Below are 22,234 nucleotides of genomic sequence, written 5' to 3'. Positions count from 1 at the left end.
GGGGACAGAAAATCCCTGAAATTCTGGTACCATTCCCTTTTAAAAATGTGGGTTTTTGGTACTTTTCCACAATTAGGATACCACATAAGCCAATGCTACAGTGACGTTAATTCCAGGTCAGGTCAGGCTGGGGAGCATGCACTGGTACAGCGCGTTGCCACACCCACCACATGACGAAACAGCTTGGGATCCTGGATGACAAACCAGGCAGACACGTGGTCCCACTTCCACCCTCCAGAAAAGACCACCTAGCCAGGTGTTATATAGGCATCCCCTTGGCCTGGTCCTGCCACTCAGGTCAGATACGATGCCACCTGTGCCATTCGGAAGATTTCCCCGTTACTAAATATTCCAGTCAACGGTTAGTGGTGTTATAAACAAAGTGGAAACAATTGGGAACAGCAGAAACTCAGCCAGGTGGTAGGCCACAGAGCGGGGACAGCACATGCGGAGGTGTGCAGAAACCACCAACTTTCTGAAGAGTCAATAGCTACACACCTCCACAAGCTCAAGAACAGTGAAGTGTAGAGAAAGAGCTTCATGGAATGAAGGGGTCTCCATGGCCGAGCAGCTGCAGCCAAGCCTGACATCACCAAGTGCAATGCGTCAGTTACAGTGTTGTAAAGCCCACCAGACGCCACTGGACTCGAAAGCAGTGCAGACGTGTCCTCTGGAGTGACGAATCACGCAATCCAATGGACAAGTCTGGTCAGGAGAACGGGACTCACCTGACTGCATTGTGCCAAGAGGGTTGGATTACGGAGTGCGGTTGTTTTTCAGGCGTTGGGCTCGGCCCCCTAGTTCCAGTGAAAGGAACTCGTAATGCTTCAGCAAGCGAAGCCATTTTGGACAATTTCATGTTCCCAACTTTGAGGGAACAGTTTGGTGGATGGCAACATGGCTGGGCACACACACCAGTGCACAAAGCAAGGTCTATAAAGAAATGGAGGAGCAGACCAGAGAGAGAGAGCACCATTGGGATGAATTGGAGCGGAGACTGCGAGCCAGGACTTCTCGTCCAACATCAGGGCCGGACCTCACAAATGCTCTCCTGGTCACAAATTCCCATCAATACACTCCTGCACCTCGTGGGAAGCCTTCCCAGAAGAGCTGAACAGGGTGGGCCGACTCCATATTAATGGGATGTCATTAAAGTTCGTGTGTGTGTGTGTGTGTGTGTGTGTGTTATATATATATATATATATATATATATATATATATATATATATATATATATATATATATATATATATATATATATATATATATATATATATATATATATACATACACACACACACATATACATACATACATACACACACACACATCCCAACACTTTTGGTAATAGAGTGTATGTACTGTAATAACCCACTGGGAGCGAGAGGGGGAGCCATCACTAATTTTTCCTCCTCCTCCTCTCCCTGCAGTGCTGAGAAACCGCCCAGTGAAGGCAATTAGCCCAACCCCTTCCGCTTCATTGGCTATAAGAAAACCTGGACGCCTGAAAGGTGCACTCTCTTCGGTGATCAAAGCCATAGACATATATAGATAGACGCTGCATTCACTGTGTTGCCCAGTTGACACAATACGTCAGCGCATCCGCCACATTGCGAGAGGCAAAAGTGCCATTTAAACAAAAACAGGCAGACGTGGAAACCGGGTTTTCTGATGAAAAAATAATAACGTTTAAAAAACAGTATCATTTACATACAAATTTTGGTGAATTGTTTAAATGCAATTATTTATATCCATTTATACACTAATAATGGCAATTAAATTATTTTTATCATCATTATTCCTCTCATAGAGGTAACATTTTCCTGGACTGCCTTCTTCCATCTCCTAAACATTTCTAGACTTCATCCTGTTCTTACACAACACAGTACTGAAGTATCGGTTAATGCCCGAGTCACCTCACGTGTAGATTACTGTAATGCTATTCTTCTATCTGGCATCCCACATAAACGTATCCATCGCTTACAACTTCTTTAAAATTCCGCTGCCAGGATAATAACCTGCTGTTCTAAATCCACTGAACATATCACACCGACTCTCTCTCAGCTTCACTGGCTCGCTGTTCACTACTGAATACGCTCTGAACATTTAAAGCTCTTCACAACCTCGCTGATCTCCTCCAGTCTGACGCTCCTCTCGCTCACTCAGATCCTGTAATTTGAGAGGATTCAGTCTGGCAATGTGGTGCAGCCTTAGTTTGTGAAGACAGACAACTAAAGACATGAGCATGAAATGATGGCTGCCAATTTCAAACTGTGTTTCCTCGATGTGCTCCTTCATCTGAACAAACCGATCAAAGACACACTGACAGCTTGCCCTCATGTCGACTGTCGGATAACACGCTCAGCTACTTTGACCACCTTGACTGGACCCTCAGAAGGAATCATCAGACCTCCTTAGTTTTTTAATGTGAGCGAGTGGTAGCTTTGATCATATGATGCCGGTACAGCGTCGGTTACCAAACCAGCATGGCACACGTCACAGGACAGCTGTCTCCAAATCCCGTCTAAGGGCTACCTGACCTTCCATTGCTTCCTGAGGTGGATTTCTTTGGGAAACCTTCAAAGTTTGAGAAATGTTAACAGCTACCAACAATCTACATAGTTAGTGACTAAATACGTTTAGCCAAAACATTGTTTGGAGGCTCACTTGAGTACATGAGTGCATAGCTTTGCTAGCTTAGCCTGGCGTAGATGAAGATTATAAAATGCGATTTTCTAACGGCCAGATATAACCAAAACAATTGTTCAGCCTTACCTATGAAATGTAATCCCCCGGGATCTGGTTTGGAGCGTAACAGCAGTTTGTACAATCCCAAGCAGCACATGCGTGAGGCATCTTTATCCACTACTTCACTCCACAGCAGTGCCACTCGCAATATGGCGGCGACGTTGACTTGCGATGCTGCTGGTCATGCGGCGTCTAGTAATTCTATGATCAGAGCGACCCACTGGATGGACTTCCTGTGACTGACCCCAAACCCCAATACTACGCCCAAGAGCCAAATCAATTTTGTTAACATTCCACCTAAGGGCTTAAACCATTCATTCTTTTTTTGGTGGACTTTTCCGTCGATTGGTTTGGCGCCCCAACCTTTTTACCTTTGCTCAACCTCCCCCTGGCCACACGGTCCACCAGGTCTTATTGTTCTGGCATGCAGTCAATTGTGGGGACTTCTTTACACAGTAGGGTTCCTGTTACACGTAATGACATTTTTTCCATCACGCTAAGGGGGTGGCAGTGCCATGACCGGCTATGGCAGTCCCTTTAACAATAAGTATTATTTTTGAAATAAGAGATGTCATGTGCGAAGCTTTTTTTTTTTCTTTTTGTCATCTCTTCTACAGTCAAGCGTTGCGTTGAAGGGGTGGGAATAACAACCCACATTGAATCCCAGCACGTAAAGAGGCCAAAGCCGCGAGCAAACATAAAAGACAGAGAGCCGGTAAAACAAAGAGAAGCCTTTAGTTCACACCTCTGTGCGAAAGTGTTTGCCAAATGGTGACAGGCTACGCCGCGTGAGCCTAATAAATATATGTAATTGTCACAGGACGCCAGTGTTGAGAGTGTAATTTCTGCCTGCTTTGTCACCTTGCTGACAAACTCCCTGTTAAATGCCGTGAAAGATGCAGACGCCTGTTGAAAGTAAGCAAAAAAAAAATAAGCCTGCGACTTTTAAATTATTATTTATTATGCATCTAGTATCATTTATTTGCAATATTCATATTACAGCTCATTATCAAAAATAAGCCGTCGGTCCCTGGATATTTTAATTGTTAATCACCACTCCTCGTCTAAAGAAATCCAAGAGCAAATTAACAGACGTAAAGAAAAAGAACATTTTTCCCCCCTTTCTTTATTCCCTCTTCAAAGCCTTTTTCTACAGAGGGATTTGGAAAAAGTAAGGAACAATTAAAAGGATGAAACAATAAAAGTATGTACAGTTTTAATGACTGCCCGTTATTGACGACACGTGTGCCGTTTGTGGTGCCGGGGATTAGCGGGCCGCTTTGTTTCGCTGTTGATGTGCTTTGAAGCTCCATGGCCAGCTTTAGCGGCGGTGAAGGCGAATTGTGGCGGCGCTCGCCATCGGAATACTTTTTTAATTAGATTAAAGCAGCCAGTCGAACGTCGCACTGGAAATATAATTAATACACTTTCTTATCTTTCCACGAGTGATATTCAAATGTAGGACGGAGTTTGGGTGAAACAGCGACAGATTTCTTTTCTTGTTTCTCTGTGTCTTGCTAATGCGGCATGACTTTTGATAATTTGTACTTGTCGACTCATTTGTTCTGCTTACCTGTTAAATAAAATATGAACAGCTGGATTTATCCCACCTTTACTACTTTAGCTCAAATTTCCAATTTCAGCTCGTTACGGAGGAGCTAATGAAATGGGAGTCATTACCGAAATTTGAATTAAAAAAAAACACGTTTTTAAATCTTATTTTCCAAACATTTGCTGGCAAAAGTATTAGTTTGGGGGTCTTTAGTTTGAACTTTATGGGGGGGAGAGAGTCGCAGTGGCTGGACATGCGTTCTGCTCCAGTTATCACTCAGAGTTTTTTCATAATTAATAATCATCATTTGTCTGTTTATTTAAACAGATCGTCCCAAGGTGTGCAGTCCCAGTGCCTGGCAGCACTAAATCTATTTATTTCGAGAGGACCTAAACCCCCCCCCCCAAAAAAATCCCCTGTCCCCATCTTTGTTCAGAAGGAACTTGAGCCCCCCCATTCATGTTCCAGACACTTGAACTGGAAGCATTATTGAGCCGGTTCTTTATCCAATGTCACCAGTAAGGGGTGCCACCGAGCCCCCCAACACCGGGTTCAAATTAAATGATTTTGAATCCAATCAGCTATAACAATACAATCAATACAGCCAGCATGCAGTCTTCAGAATGTGCCCAATCTCTCACTCTCTCTCCTCCAGCGAGTTTCGCCCGCTGCCTCCCAAATCGGACAGCAGTAGGCTCCTTTTAAGTTGGACCCAGGGGTCCTTCTGGTGTTACGCCATAGCCCGATGGAAGTACTTGTGGGTCAATCGGAAGTCCCACAACATAAAGATGAATCCCTGACACCTAACCAGTGGTAACCCCAGAACCCGACAATACTGTCCTAACGGGACTATAACTCCCAGCATGCCTTGCGGCTGTCCATACGGGCATCGTCGGAGATGAAGGGTCCCACCTAGCCTGTTGGGGGAGCATGTCATCCAGACCGAGGGGCATTTTATATTATTTATCTTCCATTTCCAAATAATCGCACCAGCAGTTGTCACCTTTTCACCAAGCACCTCGCCGGTGGTCTTGTAGCCCATTCCAACCTTGTCCCGGACGTCCTTTGACAGCTCTTTAGTGTCGACCACAGTGGTGGAGAGGGTGGAATGAAAGAAATTCATTCTGTGGACAGGTGGGCTTTATAAATATCATCAATTGAGATCAGAAATCTCTAGAATCAATTAATTGATCGATTGATTGATTGCCAGCCAATCTGTGGGAGCCAGAATTCTGGCTGGGTTGTAGGGGATCAAATACTCATTTCTCCCCCACTGTAGGGCGGCACCCCGCAGTGATTGGCAGGTGGCCCCGCCTCTTGAGGGGAGGTTCCTCAAAATACAAGGAAGATGACAAAAGGCATAAAAAACACAAAGCAGACAATAAACAAAAACAACATTAATATACCTCAGGGACTGCAAACTGAACAACAAAACAAAGACCGAAAACAAGAGTCTGAACGCTGGGCGAGATAAAAAGCCTAACGCGCGTATTTGGGACGTGGAAGAACAACCAGAGGAGCCCGAAAACACAAACGGGAACCCACGGAGCACATGCAAACCCGCCGAAAGGCAGCAGCGGCACAGCGAAGGATCCAAACTCAAGTCTTTCGGACCTCCGAGGCAAAAGTGTAAGCAACGGCACCGTTAACTTCAAGAAAGAAAAATACAAGATCAACCTCAAGGAAGGAAGGAATAATTTGCGTGCAACCTTTTTCTTTATTTTATGCAAATGTTTTCCTTTGTCATTTGCTTTTAAAAAAACTAATGAATTGAGATCTCAACGACACAAAGCAGAACATAAAAGGATAACACAGTAAGGTCAACCAGTGTGTGTACAAATACCGTCGCAAACAACGGTCTCTCGAGGAAACGTGTCTTTCCGAGCTACGTTCCACATGAACATTTTAATTACCTTAATTCATTTAATTATTTTGCTGAATGTGTTTTATTGTTCTCTCCAGATGAAATTATGAAAATCCCGATCCATAAAAAGGTACCCCAGCTCTGATATGACACTCTAATCTACGGCACATTATCTTGTTTTGCTTCTGTTCCATAATTGTCTCCCCTTTGTCACGATGCTGGCTCGTCTCAACTGAAAAGCCATTAGTACTCGTGGCTCGAAGAACTGCAGTTTTATGTCCGAGACGGTCACTGGGAGGTCTGACTTTGCTTCTTTCCTCTTTTCGTCAAAAAGTTACCCTCAGGTCATAAGGCGACTCAAATACGCCTTTCAGAAACATCAACCTCACATGCGTGGGGGGCAAGAGCAGGCAAACCTTATAAAGTGGCCACATACGCATATATAAAAATGTGTATTTGTGTGTATATACACTGTGTGCACAATTATTAGGCAAGTGAGTATTTTGACCATATCATCATTTTTAATGCGTATATTCCAACTCCAAGCTGTATTAACTTGAATGCTTATTGGATTTAAGCACGTCAGGTGATGTGTATTTGTGTAATGAGGGAGGGTGTGGCCTAAGGAGATCAACACCCTATATCAAGGTGTGCAGAATTATTAGGCAGCTAGTTTTCCTCAGGCAAAATGGGCCAAAAAAGAGATTTAACTGACTCTGAAAAGTCAAAAATTGTAAAAAGTCTTTCAGAGGGATGCAGCACTTTTGGAATTGCTAAGATATTGGTGTGTGATCACAGAACCATCAAACATTTTGTTGCAAATAGTCAACAGGGTCGAAAGAAACGTGTTGAGAACAAAAGACGCAAATTAGCTGCCAAAGATTTGAGAAGAATCAAACGTGAAGCTACCAGGAACCCATTATCCTCCAGTACTTTCATATTCCAGAGCTGCAACCTACCTGGAGTGCCCAGAAGTACAAGGTGTTCAGTGCTCAAAGACATGGCCAAGGTAAGGAGGGCTGAAACCCAACCACCACTGAACAAGAAACATAAGTTGAAACGTCAAAACTGGGCCAAGAAATATCTGAAGACAGATTTTATGGACCGATGAGATGAGAGTGACTCTTGATGGACCAGATGGATGGACCTGTGGATCAGTAATGGGCACAGAGCTCCACTCCAACGTGGAGGTGGGGTACTGGTATGAGCTGGTATTTTTAAAGATGAGCTAGTTGGACCTTTTTGCATTGAAGATGAACTCAAAATCAACTCCCAAACCTACTGCCAGTTTTTCAAGACACTTTCTTCAAACAGTGATACAGGAAAAGACCATGATTTTTATGCAGGCCAATGCTCCATCACTTGCATCGAAGTTCTCCACTGCGTGGCCAGCCAGTAAAGGCCTTAAAGATGAAGGAATAATGACATGGCCCCCCTTCCTCATCTGACCTAAACCCTATCGAGAACTTGTGGGCACTTCTTAAACGCTAGATTTATGGGGGAGAAAAACAATACACCTCTCTGAAGAGTGTCTGGGACGCTGTAGTCACTGCTCCACGAAAAGCTGATCGTCAACAGATCAAGAAACTGACAGACTCCATGAATGGAAAGGCTTATGACTGTTATTGGAAAGAAGGGTGGCTATATTGGTCATTGATTGATTGATTTATTTTTTTTAAATGTCAGAGATGTTTATTTGTAAATTTTGAGGTGTTTGTTTATTATTCTCACTATAACAGATGAAAATAAACAAGTGAGATGGGAAAATTTTCATTTTTCCTTTAGTTGCATAATAAATCTGCACACTAATAGTTGCCTAATAATTGTGCGCACATATGTATTCCCCTGATGATGTTCACACTCACATTTCCGTTGTGAAACTTTCAGGTTTATTAACATTTTGGATTGACTGATAGCACTGTGTTTGTTCCATATTAAAATTAATCCTCAAAAATACAACTTGCCTAATAATTCTGCACTCCCTGTACACTGCTCACAAAAATTAAAGGAACACTTTTTTTTTTTTATTGGGCCTGGCATGAAATCAATTAAACCTGTCTGATAATTTTCTGGTTGGTTAAGCAGCTGAGGTCATTGTTAATCACTTTCAGCTGTATTGGTGTTCATGGACTTAACGACAGGTGCACTAAAGTGGCAACAATTAGAAAACCCTCAAAACAGGACTGGTTTTACATGTGGAGGTCATTTCAAGTTTCTCCCTCTTGATCTTTTTGGCTGGTTTTCCACTCGTGCTAGTTTTGGCTTGAGTAATCATCTCTACTGGCAGTATGAGGCGATTCCTTAACCCTACAGAAGTTGCACAGGTTGTCCAACTTCTCCAGGATGGCACATCCACACGTGCTGCAGCAAGAAGGTTTAATGTGTCTCCCAGCACACATGGAGATTTCAGGAGACTGGCTGTTATTCTCGGAGAGCTGGACAGGGCCGTAGAAGGTCCTCAACCCATCAGCAGGACCGATACCTGCTCCTTTGTGCAAGGCGGAACAGGCTGAGCACTGCTCGTGCCCTACAGAATGACCTCCAGAGGGCCACTGGTGTGAATGTCTCTACCCAAACAATCAGGAACAGACTTCATGAAGATGGCCTGAGGGCCCGACGTCCTGTAGTGGGCCCTGTGCTCACTGCCCAGCACCGTGGAGCTCGACTGGCATTTGCTCAAGAACACCAGAATTGGCAAGTCCGCCACTGGCGCCCTGTACTTTTTACAGACGAGAGCAGGTTCACCCTGAGCAGCTGTGATAGACGTGAAAGAGTCTGGAGAAGACAAGGAGAACGATATGCTGCCTGGGTCAGTGATGGTCTGGGGAGGCATATCCATGGAGGGACGCACAGACATCTACTGCATAGGAAATGGTGCTCTGACTGCCATAAGGTATCGAGATGAAATCCTTGAACCCATTGTCAGACCCTACGCTGGTGCAGTAGGTCCTGGTTTCCTCCTAATGCACGACAATGCCCGGCCTCATGTGGCAAGAGTATGCAGGCAGTACCTGGAGGATGAAGGAATTGAAACAATTGAATGGCCTTCACGATCCCCTGACTTAAACCCAATAGAACATCTGTGGGACATTATGTTTCGGTCCATTAGGCGCCGCCAGGTTGCTCCTCAGACTGTACAACAGCTCAGGGATGCCCTCATACAGATCTGGGAGGAAATGCCACAAGACACCATCCGTCGTCTCATTAGGAGCATGCCCCGACGTTGTCAAGCATGCATACAAGCTCATGGGGGCCACACAAGATACTGAAAAGCATTTTGAGTAGCAGAAATTAAGTTTTTGAAAAAATGGACTAGCCTGCCACATCTTCATTTCACTCTGATTTTAGGGTGTCTACACAATTGAGCCCTCTGTAGGCAGAAAACTTATTTCCATTAAAAGACTTGGCATCCTTTTGTTCCTAAGACATTGCCCTGTCGTTATTTGTATAGATATCCAACTTCATATTGAGATCTGATGTATCTAATGTGTTTCTTTAAAGTGTTCCTTTAATTTTTGTGAGCAGTGTATAATATAAAGGCACTATGTTGCATCCGACCTGGCACAGACTCACACGGAGTCACATATAAAAACACACAAAGACTTTATCTTCATCTGTGGGGTACGTCTTCCCCATGAACCCCACAGGCACAACACAGTCCCAAATGGCACAAGTACAAGACACACTCCCTTCGGACACCACCACTCCTCCCGTCAAGCTTGTCCCCCTCCCAACTCTGGCTCTCGAGTGGTGGTTACTGACCCCTTTTAATAGCCCACCCAGAAGTGCTCCAGGTGCTTGATCATCCATTTATGGTTGCACTTCCGCACAGGCCTGAACACTCGTGCAGCCAGGCTCAGGGACCCATGCAGTACCACCACCCCAGATCCCAACAGGGTTGTAGAGAAATCCATCTCCCAAGAAGCCCTACGGGAAACTGAGGCACCATCGTCAGCCAGGGAGGCTGCCACCAAGCATCCCGGAGGAGGTATTGAACAGCCCATGGTTGCTCCCCCGGAACACATGTCGAAGGGGCGTCCCAGCCAGGCATGGGACCTGGAAGTCTGCCACTACATATATATGAAGTTAGGGTCTCTGTTGCCCTATGAACCCAAAAGACAGATACTCTGGACACAAGGTTAAAAGCACTAACCGGAATTTTTACTTTTTGAAAAGCGCCTCCAAAGCACCACATCTACCAACTCACAATAAACCAATAATTCTCCTCCTCCTCCTCTCCTGCCAGCAGCTCTGTCTCACTCCCTCCCAACTCCGGCTCGCTTGCTGGGTCTCCCATTGGCCTTAATATAGTCCTCGACCTGTCCGCACTCCCAGGTCAGGTGGTGAATTACATTTTTCTTCAGCCAGGAAGTACTTCTGTCCTTCCGTCTCTACGATTTGGGAGTACTTCTAGGCTATATGGGAAACAGAAATCACCTGGAGGCACCCACCAGAGTTGTGAAGCCAAACTCCACCTCCCATATAGTGCCCTGCGGGAACCCGGGGCACCGCTTAGCTGCAGGGACAGTGCCATTGAGCGTACACACACATTTTTTTATATATACACGAGGGGAAGTCAAAAAGTAAAGGGACATTTGAGAAAAGGGGCATTTATTCCAATGATAGAAATGTGAAACATACCCGATTTTTCTACATAACCTCCCTGGACTTCAATGCACTTTTCCCCAACGTTTCACAAGTTTTTTTGATTCCGTCGGAAAAAAAAAAGTTTTTTTTGCACCGCATCAATGACTTCTTCATCACTTGTGAATCTTCTTCCCCTTAGCGCTTCCTTTAGTTTCCAAACCATGCTCGCAGCCTTACTTTCCGGTTCGTGATCATGAACCCAAGTTTCATCTACAGTAACGATTTGCTGTAAAAATCCATCCCTCTCGCCACGATAAACGGCCCAAATGTTTACGAAACAAAAAGCGAATCACTGCCCTCGTTTCCATGTTGCAGATCGACAACGGAGCTGTCATGTTTAACGGTCTGCTACACTCCAACGAATAACGCGGGAATAAGAGTTACACATTGTATAGAAGTGTTGGCGACTACACTCATTCAGCGCAGGATACGAGCAGTGTTACCAAACTGAAAAGAGAAATATAAAAAATCCCTTTACTTTTTTACTTCCCCATTATTTTATTTATTTTTATACATATATACACACACATACATACACACATGGTGTGACAGAAAAGTAACGAGACTGGCAACACTGCAAGCGATCTGGCAACGCTGCGCTGTTGTCCTTGATAGAGCACGTGTATCAGTTACCCTCCCATAGCTCAGTGCGAGTTTCAACTCCTTCCGTTAACTACGTGATTTTTGTGACTGCTATTAGCGAAGTTGTGTTTTGGTTGTGCGTCACGCAAAATGGAACAGCGAATTTGGAGCAACGTTGTGCCATTAAACGGCAAGTGTGACGTTTGAAAAGTTAAAACAGGCCTATGGGGGAACATTCTTTATCCCGTGCTCAAGTTTTTCACTGGCACAAATCATTTTTGGAAGGCAGAAAACACATTGAAGATGATCAGCGTTCAGGGAGGACTTCAACTTCGAAAACCAATGAAAACATCGAACGTGTGAACACTCTTGTGAGATCAGACCGTCGTTTAGCATCAAGAATGTTGAGTGAACAATTAAATTTGAACAGATTTACCGTTCATCAAATTTTGACTGAACATTTGCACATGCGAAAGGTCTGTGCCAAAATGGTGCCGAAAAACCTCACAATTGAGCAGAAGGACAATCGAAAAAACGCATTCCTGTGGTTCCCCAGCCCCCTTATTCACCTGACCTCAGTCCGTGTGACTTTTTCCTTTTTCCTAAACTGAAAAATGTCCTCAAAGGACGTCATTTCGGGACTTTAGAAAACATCCAAAGGAGTGTAACGGACATGCTGAAGACCATGCCGGTTGAAGACTTCCAGCGCTGCTACCAACAGTGGGAACAACGTCTCCATCGGTGTGTAGCTGCCCAAGGGAACTACTTTGAAGGGGATAACATTGATGTTTAAAAAAAAAAAATAAATAAATAAATAACTTTGGTAAATAAAAAATCAGTCTCATTACTTTTCTGCCACACCTCGTGTGTAATGTAATATTTTTTTTATATATATATATATATATATATATATATATATATATATATATATATATATATATAAATAAGAGAGAGAGAGAGAGAGAGAGAGTCCAGATCTAATTATGCAATTTTCATTACGCTATAACTTAAAATTACAGAGAATTCACAAAAAAATTTTTGTTGGCAGCACCTGCCCTACATTCTAAAATAGCGGGGAGACGGTTGTCAGTCGAACGATGTGCTCGCCTTTTCAGAATTGCATAATTAGATCTGGACCACCCTGTATACACACACACACTAAATATGAGGGATATTCAAAAGTTTTTTTTTAACTCTAAATTTGAGAGAATTTCAGATACAAACAACTTCACTTTTCTACGTAGTCACCTTCCTTTGCAATGCAATTTTCCCAGCATCATACCAACTTTTTAATGCCATCCACAAAAAATGTTTTTGGTAGCCACTAATGCAGCACTGCGTTCACAACATCATCACCACCACCACCACCACCACATGGCTGTAGCTGGAATGTCCGGAGTGCTCCCTGCATCCGTCACACTAGCGCGGCCATTTCTGAACATTTCAATCCACTCGTAGGCAACTCTACGAGAGAGAAGCCATCTTCAGCACAGGGTGACGACCAATACTAAACTGCAAGGGCAGCCAGCTTGCCAGACAGAACTGGTCACATGACCCTCTCAGACCCAACCAATCACTACTCCTCCCTCCCACCTTCACCACATCCAATGAAAATATAAAGGTGCGGAAACTTTGAGAGAGAGAGAGAGAGATCTGCAAGACCAGCGAGGGCACCCAGAGCCCCAAACACAGCCTTCACAGACGCACATCCCCCTACAAATGAAAGGTTTTTGTTTTTTTTTTTGTTTTTTTAAAATCACAAAGGTCTTCAGCAGTCTTCTTGTACAACACAATGACAAACAAAGACAGTATTGTGGCAAACAGTAAATAGTTTCAACGTCTTCAATTCATCATGAAACCAAAACCTAAAGTTAAATTCAGAATCCTTAAGTCCTAAAATCCCCAAGTGGACGTACAGTTGTAGATATTCATTCAGGAAACCTCCCCAAAAACCAATGACAAGCAGAGCACCGATCACAGCACAGCGTACCGGATCACTAACTTGTACTCGACCTATGGAGGATACCGAGTGACTTACGTGAGCTCCTGCTGTCTTTGGGAAGCTGCATTTTGTTGGTCTGGCTGCTGCCCTCGAGGACGTAAATGAAGCTCTTTGATTCTTTGTCGAACTCCTGGATATGAAAAGAACAAAACACAACCCTTGAACACGTGAAGCTAACCTTACAAACTTAACCCAATAATTCAGAATTGATGCAGAGATGAAATGCTTGGGGCTGCCTTGCACAATCTTCCCTGAACACGTGGCAGGAATGTCTGCCCCCCATTGCCCTGGTCAGTTCGCTTTGTGGGCCTCCTCACAGTTTGTGTCTCTCGCTCATTCTGGTTACATGCGGTCATGAACTACAAGGCGCCCAGGGTGTAGTTTGTGCTGGAGTTCTAAAGCACGGGCATCACAAACTGAAAAAGTACCCCAAAAAAAAAAAAAGGGTACATGAGATCGACAAGTAGGCTGGAGCAGCGGAAGCTGTTCAGCGGGCGCCGCACCAATCCAAGGTGGTGAAGTGGCAGCCAAGTCTAAAGACAAAGCTTGCGGTTTACTGGTCGATCTGCACCCCTGTCCTCGCTACGGTAATGAGTCGTGGGTTATGATGGAAAGAATCAGATCACAAGTACACATGGCAGAAATAAGGTTTCTTTGTGATGAAACTCCATGGTAGAGTTAGAAGATCAGCGATTCGGGAGAGCCATGGAGTGGAGTCAAAAAGATAGTCGAGGAGGTTTGGGCACGTTGTAAAATATACCCGCTAGGCAACAGCCCCTAGGGATACCCTGGGCACGTCCCACTAGGCAGAGACCCTGCGACAGACCCAGGGCTTACTGGAGGGATTAGGTCTCTCGGCTATCTTGGGAATACCTGGGGATTTTCAAGAAATAGCTGGACTCTGTATCAGGGCTTAGGAAAATCAGGGTTGGCCGATGTTACTGATGGTACCTGGTGGCTTCTTGTCCGACACCCAGTGCAGCTGCGATAGCCGCCGGCTCCCCAGGACCCTAAACTGGATACCTAGGACTCCTGTACTGTCCTTGTCAGTTGAGCACATACATGCACATCCGCAACGTGCTTCCCAAGGGATGTCCGGAGCACAAGCGTACGTACGTACATGATGGATGATAACCGATAACACCAGCCAGGACCATTTGGGTATCAACGCAATCATAATAATGCAATTCTTTTTGGAAGGTAGCAAAATAATTTGATAAATAATGGGATTATTTGGGAAATAATTTTTGCAAAACAACAATTTTTATGAAAACGCAACATTTTTGTGAAATAACTGAATTCTTTTGTGAAATAAAGGAATTGTTTTGAGAACTAATAAAATTTTTGCAAAGTAACCAAAATTGTTTTGTGAAAAAAAATGCAATATTTTTGGGCAAAATAACCAAATTCTTTTGCAAAACCATGGAATTCTTTTCCAAAATAATGCAATAATAATTTTTCTAAAATAAGGAAATTCTTTTTTGGAATAATGCAAAAGGTTTTGCAAAAAAACGGAATTCTTTTTGGGGGAAAAAAAAAAATCACAGCATTTGTTTGCAAAATAACAATTTTTGTGAAATAATGGAATTGTTTTGTAAAATCATGCAATAATTTTTGCAAAATACCCAAATTGCTTTGCAACAAAATGGAGTTATTTTGAGAAATAACTCTGCAATTTATTTTTGAGTGGCGGGATGCTTAAGAGACCACCGAACAGAGTACAATTACTGTGAGGAACTGTGTGGAGCTAAAACCTGCACCCACCGTGGACCACCATGGCCAGCGCCACGTAGCCGGTTCTGGACGACAAGCTCCCTTTCGCTGCTCTATTTATGAGATGTTTAAGTAAAAAGCAAATCTTACTTTCCATACAGCAGTCTGACTTCCACAGATTTTCCATTTGGCAACAGGGTCTTTTCCTTGAGCACTGAAGACTTCTACCATTGGTCCACCCTTAAAGGGAATAAAGCATAAAAACAAACATCTCCTATAATTGTTAGGTTGGACATGAACTGTAAGTGTAAAAGTCACCCCCAATAGTCAAAGACCTCAGGAGTTGAACGATACATCTACTAATATTACAATATATAAGAATTTCAGGGACACTTTATGGAATTCACTAGAGATACAGCTTGGGTTGGCAGATGCATCAAACACCAGCAATGTATTCCTTTTAAATGTCCTACAGAATATAAACTTACACTAACAAACATATACAGGCGGGTGTTTTCTGCTCATCCCTCCACCTGCCACACCTTTACCAGTTCCTGCTCGGTTAGTTGCAGGGATCATCAGCTGGAGACCACCACCCTTAGATATTTCACCCCTTACCCCAGAACATCTCCTGATGGCAGGGCAGTGAATAGGGGTCTCCCCGACCCCCCAGCTCCTAACTTTTCCTCAGGGGTTACTCACTCACCCAGCCGTGTCCCACCTCCTGAGCCATAACCAGAAGCTTGTCTTCTCTGCTTCTTCTGCCCATTCCCTGGTTGCCCTCTCCAGCCTGCCACTCCATACACTCCGGTCCTTTAGCAGGTGTGATGTTGATAGGCCTACAAGTCCTCTGGCTCCCACCTCAACCGGGCAGAAACTCAAATCCCATCTGGCTTCTATATACTCTCAGACCAGGTCTCAGGATTTCACTCTCATGCGCCACCTCAATCCTCTCCTCCCATGGCACAGTCAACTTGGGCACAGCTCTTAATGGCTGCAGCCCACAGCACCACATCGGGCCGCAATGAGGTGCTGCACATGTCCATTGAGAAGTGGAGTTGCCAGCCCATGTCTGGTCTGTTCCCAAGAGCCAGAAGCTTTGGTGGTGGCTTTCTGCCCGTGTTACCCGTAGGCTCTACCCTGCCTAAGGAAAAAGAGATCTGCTGGTTTGCTGCCAAGCTCTCATGGTTGATTTCAAGCCATCCTTTATCCACCACTTCTTCCAGCGACATTTAACAGTCAGGCAGTTTATGTGCCAAGAAAAACGCCCAGTGAGGGCAAATGACTCTGCCCCCTACGGGTCAGAGCCCTATCAGAATGCGGATGCCCCAGAGAGAGAGAGAGAGAGAGAGAGAGAGAGAGAGAGAGAGAGAGAGAGAGAGAGAGAGAGAGAGAGAGAGAGAGAGAGAGAGAATATATCTCATTCTACATGGGAATGTCAAAGAGGATGGAGCCCCCAGTCAAGACCCACTCGGCCGAGCTGTTAACTCCTGGAGCCGAGAAGGCTGCCGGTATTTCTGTTTTTCATGCTTTGAGCCATGGAGCTACCGTTTTCTATGACAGTATTCAACTTGGGATTAAAATGGGCAATGTATTATGTATCCACCTTAACAAAATGGTATGTGTCTGTGCATCCGTTTATCCGTCTGGTTGCTATGTCTCCATCATTACAACAGACAACACCAACATTTTAGTAATAAAATGCCTTGCATTTTTCATTCCAACAGATGGCTTATCACAAACATTAACACTGCTTTTGCGAATCCCATACCAAAAGGCATATAACAGAGGCATATGCATTGCATTTTTATTCCAACAGATGGATTACAACAGTATATACATTAACACTGACTTAATGTATGCCTTTTGGTCTGGTATTCAACAGAGAAATATGTATTGCATTTGCCACTCCAACAGATGGCACATCAAATATTTTTAGTAATAAAATATTACATTTTTAATTCCAACAGGTGGCTTATCACAGACATTAACACTGCTTTTACGAATCCCATACCAAAAGGCATATAACAGATACATATTCTAACATATTTTGCTTTACAAACATTTATTGCAGTGAAATGCATTATTACAAATGTTTGTAATGCACCATCTGTTGGAATGACAAATATAATGCAATTTATTGACACATGCATTACAAAACGTATTCCAATACATGTTGGACTGCAAGTGTTAACTCTGAAATCCACAGTAATTGCTATACTTAGATTTCAGCACGTTTTAGACAGGTATGGCAGCTACTATACAAATATCCCAAAACACTTGTGTGGTCCCAGGCATTTTGGATTAAGGAAGCTTAACCTGTGCCAAACTTATCCTTTAAATGTCAAATTCTTACTAGTGTTTAAAGAATAAAAACATAATAAAAGGACGGCATACCTGATACTCATTTTTAAACATATTTGAAGAGTCTAAATGGCCGTTTGGCAAAGCCTCCAATTTAGTATACGTCAGTTGTGAAGAGCTGGATCTTCACACAGAATTTGTCCTTTCTCCAATAATGAGACATCTGAAAAGACAATAAGCAAAACTAATCATTCTAAGCACCATTAACAAATATTCATCTAAATGAACTTGGGCTCAATCATTTAACCATCTGTTCAGACAGGAGCAAAAAAAAAAGAATAAATAAAAAAATCCACCATGAGATCATTTGGGAGCTTTTGTGTGGATGCATCCATCTTTTAATTAAAATAAAACACAATTCTCATATGTTTGAACTTCAAAATGAAATGAAATTGAAGCAGAACTTCAGAGCTGGACCTGCCTTCATTTATACAGCAGGGCACCACTGCCTAGATGGTAACCCAGAGTTCTCTCCGTCACCTTAAAACAAATATTTCAAGGTTGATTTTTGGCCATGATCAAGACGAAGACTGAGAAAGAATAAGCAGACAAGACCCAGACACACCCAAACAAGCAAGAATATAGGCGAATATGTTCTGGAAAATTCCAAAACTTTGAGGTTTCTGCAGAGCTGGTGGCCACTTTTCTGGTGGACAGACAACTTTCCGCTTTACTAAAAGCGTAAGCGTCTGTGTTTGTGTATTTGTATGTCTGTCCCATTGCTAAGTCTCGGTTGTTCCAACAGATGCTGCTTCACAAACATTAATACTGCTTTTTACAAATCCCATGCCAAATGGTATATAACAGAGACAAATGCAGAGTATTTGTCACTCCAACAGAGGACGCATCCCACACATTTGTAGTTATGCATTTTGTTACTACAAATGTTTGTGATGCACCATCTGTTGGAATTCAAATTCGATGCATTGTATTACTACATGCATTACAAAATACACTTCAATAGATGGTGCACTGCAAAAGTTAATGCCGAGGTCTGCACCGATTATTTAGATTTCAACCCGTCTTACATGGTAAAGCAGCTAATGTAATAAAATCACAGTCCCGGTAAGTTAATGTATTGATAATCTTCACAAGCACAGCAAATATGCGTTCCAAATTCATAATCAAGTGTAAGTTTTGTTTTTCTGAGCATCAAACATGAATAACGCTATAGTAGGAAGAAGGATAAATAACAGCAACAACATCTGCCGAGTGTCAAGCACATAACAGAAGGTACTTAAGATGGAACAACTGAGCAGCAGGCTGACATGAAGGCTCCTAGGGAAGCAGAACAAAATCCAGGATACGGAATGGAAGAATGTGAATAGCACTGCTTAGGAAAGTTACATCATCAATGTGAGGAATAGATAGATAGATAGATTAGATAGGGGGCTGGTGAGGGAGGTGGTCCCAATGGGTGCAAAGCACGCTAATAAAGTAGAAGAAAAGGGTTTGAACAGAACACTACAAAGCATAAGGCCAAAATAACCTGCGAATGCCCATTCTTTCCCTGTGGATGCGGGTCAAAAATTGCCCAGTTGGATTGGAAAAACCACACCACTGGCCCGTCTGGGAAAACGAGAGGACATTAAAAAAAAATACATATACTGTAGTAGACATTTTATGGAGTTCACTTTTGAAAGTCCCAAAGACAAAGTGGCCTCCCATATTTAAAACTTCCTGTCATTACACATCCAGAATATCTGAACATTGTCAACTGACAATAGTTCAACGATTAAATTAATTGATTAATGGAAAGTTAGTATTGCTTCTATTGATGTTAATCAGATTCTACTCTTTGTGTATTTAAATAAAATCTGCACCTTTATGTGTACTAATCCTGCATTTCGCATTTTGTAAAAATCTACACTTGCGTTTCATCTGCAAACTTGTCACGGGGCTCTGCGGCTGCGCTCAGTGAAGAGCGCCATACAAAAATGAACTGCATTGAATTCAGTATTTCTTGGTAACGTTATACCTCGAATTTGAGTAAATAAAAGTTTCCCTTATGCCTCCACCTTTGCCCTCATTGAATAATAATGTATGATGAATGCAAGTCATTGTGAAAGAATAGGGGGGAAAAAAAAACCCACGACATTTCCACATGCTTATTATACAATAATCTAAACTAACGAGCGCTATTCTTCATGCAGGAAATCTTGAATCACTTTTAAAAGGTTAATTGCAAGTGCACTTCAGTACATGTCTGCTTTGATGGTGTCCCCCACACTTAATATAAGCGCTTGCAAATTAGAAGCAGCGATCCTCCTTCGTGACTCATGCAGTGTGACTCAACGCTGCGTCTTCTCACTCCACCGAGCTGCACGTGCCGGTCGGCGCTGCTCACACATCACAGCCAATGATCCTCTTTTGACAAACTTTTTGCAGCCCCTTCGTTCATCTTACTTTTCTGTGCAGTTGCTCAAGGGCGGACATTAAAAGGACATTCGGCTCTAAAGGCGCAGATCAAGCAAGGCACAAAAGGCCCGGACTGTCCTAACGCTTGGTTACAAACAGGTGGCGGAAGGTGAGCGAGCAGCCTGCAAACTCACGACTCGCTACAACCTCCAAACAACAGCACGAGACGAGCAAGAATCCCCGATATACGAGATCGGGAGCGCTCATCTCTGGTGGCCAACGTCTTTTTTCTCTCTCTCTAATTGTTCGGTTCGCCCTCAATTAAAATAAGACTTCCTCACCTGTTCCTGGAGAGACAAGCGAGCGCGTGAGCCAATCGGAGCGCTTCGTCTCAAGACGCGCACTGCTTCACGGGAAATGAGCCGAGCCGTCGCCATGGTGACGAGACGCTATGCCTCGCAGCGTGTCTTTCGCCGTGAGTTAAGACCTGCTCTACGGTAATGTTGTGAACATTACAGTTCATTTTCTGCCAGTAGTAGAAGCCAACAATAATCACAATACGAAAAGAAAGATATCTTTTAAAAAAATGGCATTAGTGTTAAACAGTCTTTACAAAAGCAACGTCGAAAATATATGAAAATGCGTTGGAAAAATGGTTCGTTCTGTTTTAGTTATCTCAAAATGATGATGAGATATCTTGAAATCAAGTTTGATATATCCTAAAAAAAAAAAAACGTTAAAGATATTGTATTCCAAATTAAGGAGAAGCACATTTGTATTGTATTTTAGACAATTAGGGGGCATAACAGAGCTTCGTACCCCAAACACAACTGGGCTCAAAAGACGTGTTCATTTTTAACAAAATACCTTACTACGACTCTCCGGTCCACAAAAGCACAAATTCATCCTTCCCAGGCAACGTTTTGTCTTTTTCCTGACCCCAACTTTCCCAAGACAGCTCTAGGAAAAAAATCCTGGTTGTTCCAGACTTAAGAATTATGGAGGCTACTGTGCTCTTGGGAGCTTTTTTATTTTATTTATTTTTTTTTTATCATCCTCCCCAGATCTGTGCCTCGACACAATCCTCTTTCCTTCAGCCTCATAGCCTGTTGATCCTCACAGGTGTCACCTTCTCTAGGCAGCTGTGCGCCTTTCCTAATCAGTCCAATCATCTGAATTGACCACAGATGGAGTTCCAACCACAGAGGTAGAAACATCTCAGTGACTAGCAGCAATACACAATGGAATGCACCTGCGCCAAAGCAAACGATCTCAATACTTTTATTTTTTTAATTAATTAATTTGCAAAAATTCGAAAAATCCAGTATTTGCTTGGTCATTCTGTGGTATTCAATTTGGTTGATGTGTAGAAAATTTAGATATGAGTTTAGCACAAATCTGTAACATGACAAAAAGTGAAAAACGTAAAGAGATATATAGTATAGGTCACCAAGGGCACTACGAGCCCCGCTGTGCCACACCTCCGTTAGCCAAGGGCTGGTGCCAGGAGTACTTTAATCCGCCCACTGACTTGGCCCGCTTTTTCTTTTCAGTTAAGACCCCTGCCCCCAAAGCTGATCCTCAGCGGCCAGACCGACCTGACGATCTGATCCTGAACTGAAGAAGGAAGCCAAGGCAAGACGGCTCGATTTTGCTGTGTCTATATTTAATGAAGTACACGTGGCAGCTCCTGATTCAATAAATAACCCGGCTGTTCCGGTTTTGAACTGAATTAAGCTGGTTTTCCTGAAGCCCTTGGACTCAGCCTCATTTTTTATTTGTCATATATATAGTGGACCACCAGGGGGCGTACCAGATACCCTACCCAACACAGACAGACGCGAGACACAAGTTTTGATCCTCACATTTATTTCAACGGGGCAGCGCTTTTCATTGCGGTAAGGGGAGGCATGTTGGAAAGTAACAAACACACTAATAATAACAGCATAAAATAAACGTGTCCACTGCTCTGTGCTAATTTGTTTTGTGTATTATTCTAATAATTTTGATCATTTCTATAGTAAAAATCGCTGAATTGGTGCATTTCCTGTTCAAATACAGTAGCGACGAGCCACACCTCACCTCGAATTGCGCTCTCCTCACACACTGACGGGGCAATCGGAAGGTTGCCGGTTCGAATCCCGTAAATGCCGAAAAGGACTCTGCTCTGTCGGGCTCTTGAGCAAGGCCCTTAACTTGCAATTGCTGAGCACTTTGAGTAGCGAGAAAAGCGCTATATAAATGCAAAGAATTATTATTAATTGGCGCGTGCCTGTCGCTGTCTCTCTGTATGCCGCCAATATAAGATTTACAGACACCTTTGTTATACACCCTGACTTTCCACAGTCTGGCTAATATCTTTAATGAATGAGTGTGACATATTTAGTCTTGAGAGTGGCGCGGT

General features: G+C 43.3%; 1 protein-coding gene across 6 annotated transcripts in view; it reads right to left on the bottom strand.

Moving 5' to 3' along the window:
- The window catches only part of cfap20dc (CFAP20 domain containing), a 235,012-nt gene extending 213,563 nt beyond the window's left edge, over positions 1-21,449 (bottom strand). The window contains exons 1-4 of one of the 6 annotated variants that reach the window (XM_039772543.1): positions 21,429-21,449; positions 17,506-17,635; positions 15,259-15,348; positions 13,432-13,525 (exon numbers count right to left, since the gene is read on the bottom strand). In XM_039772543.1, coding sequence (XP_039628477.1) covers positions 13,432-13,525; positions 15,259-15,348; positions 17,506-17,526 — 205 coding nt within the window. In that variant the 5' untranslated portion in view covers positions 17,527-17,635; positions 21,429-21,449. The other 5 variants (XM_039772544.1, XM_039772540.1, XM_039772542.1 and 2 more) reach the window with 5 other exon arrangements.
- Positions 21,450-22,234: the final 785 nt, after the last annotated feature.

Source organism: Polypterus senegalus, chromosome 12, assembly GCF_016835505.1.
Source record: "Polypterus senegalus isolate Bchr_013 chromosome 12, ASM1683550v1, whole genome shotgun sequence".
In the NCBI taxonomy this organism is placed as follows: domain Eukaryota; kingdom Metazoa; phylum Chordata; class Cladistia; order Polypteriformes; family Polypteridae; genus Polypterus; species Polypterus senegalus.
The sequence above is the reverse complement of the archived record's forward strand: the minus strand, read 5'-3'. Positions and strand labels throughout refer to the sequence as shown.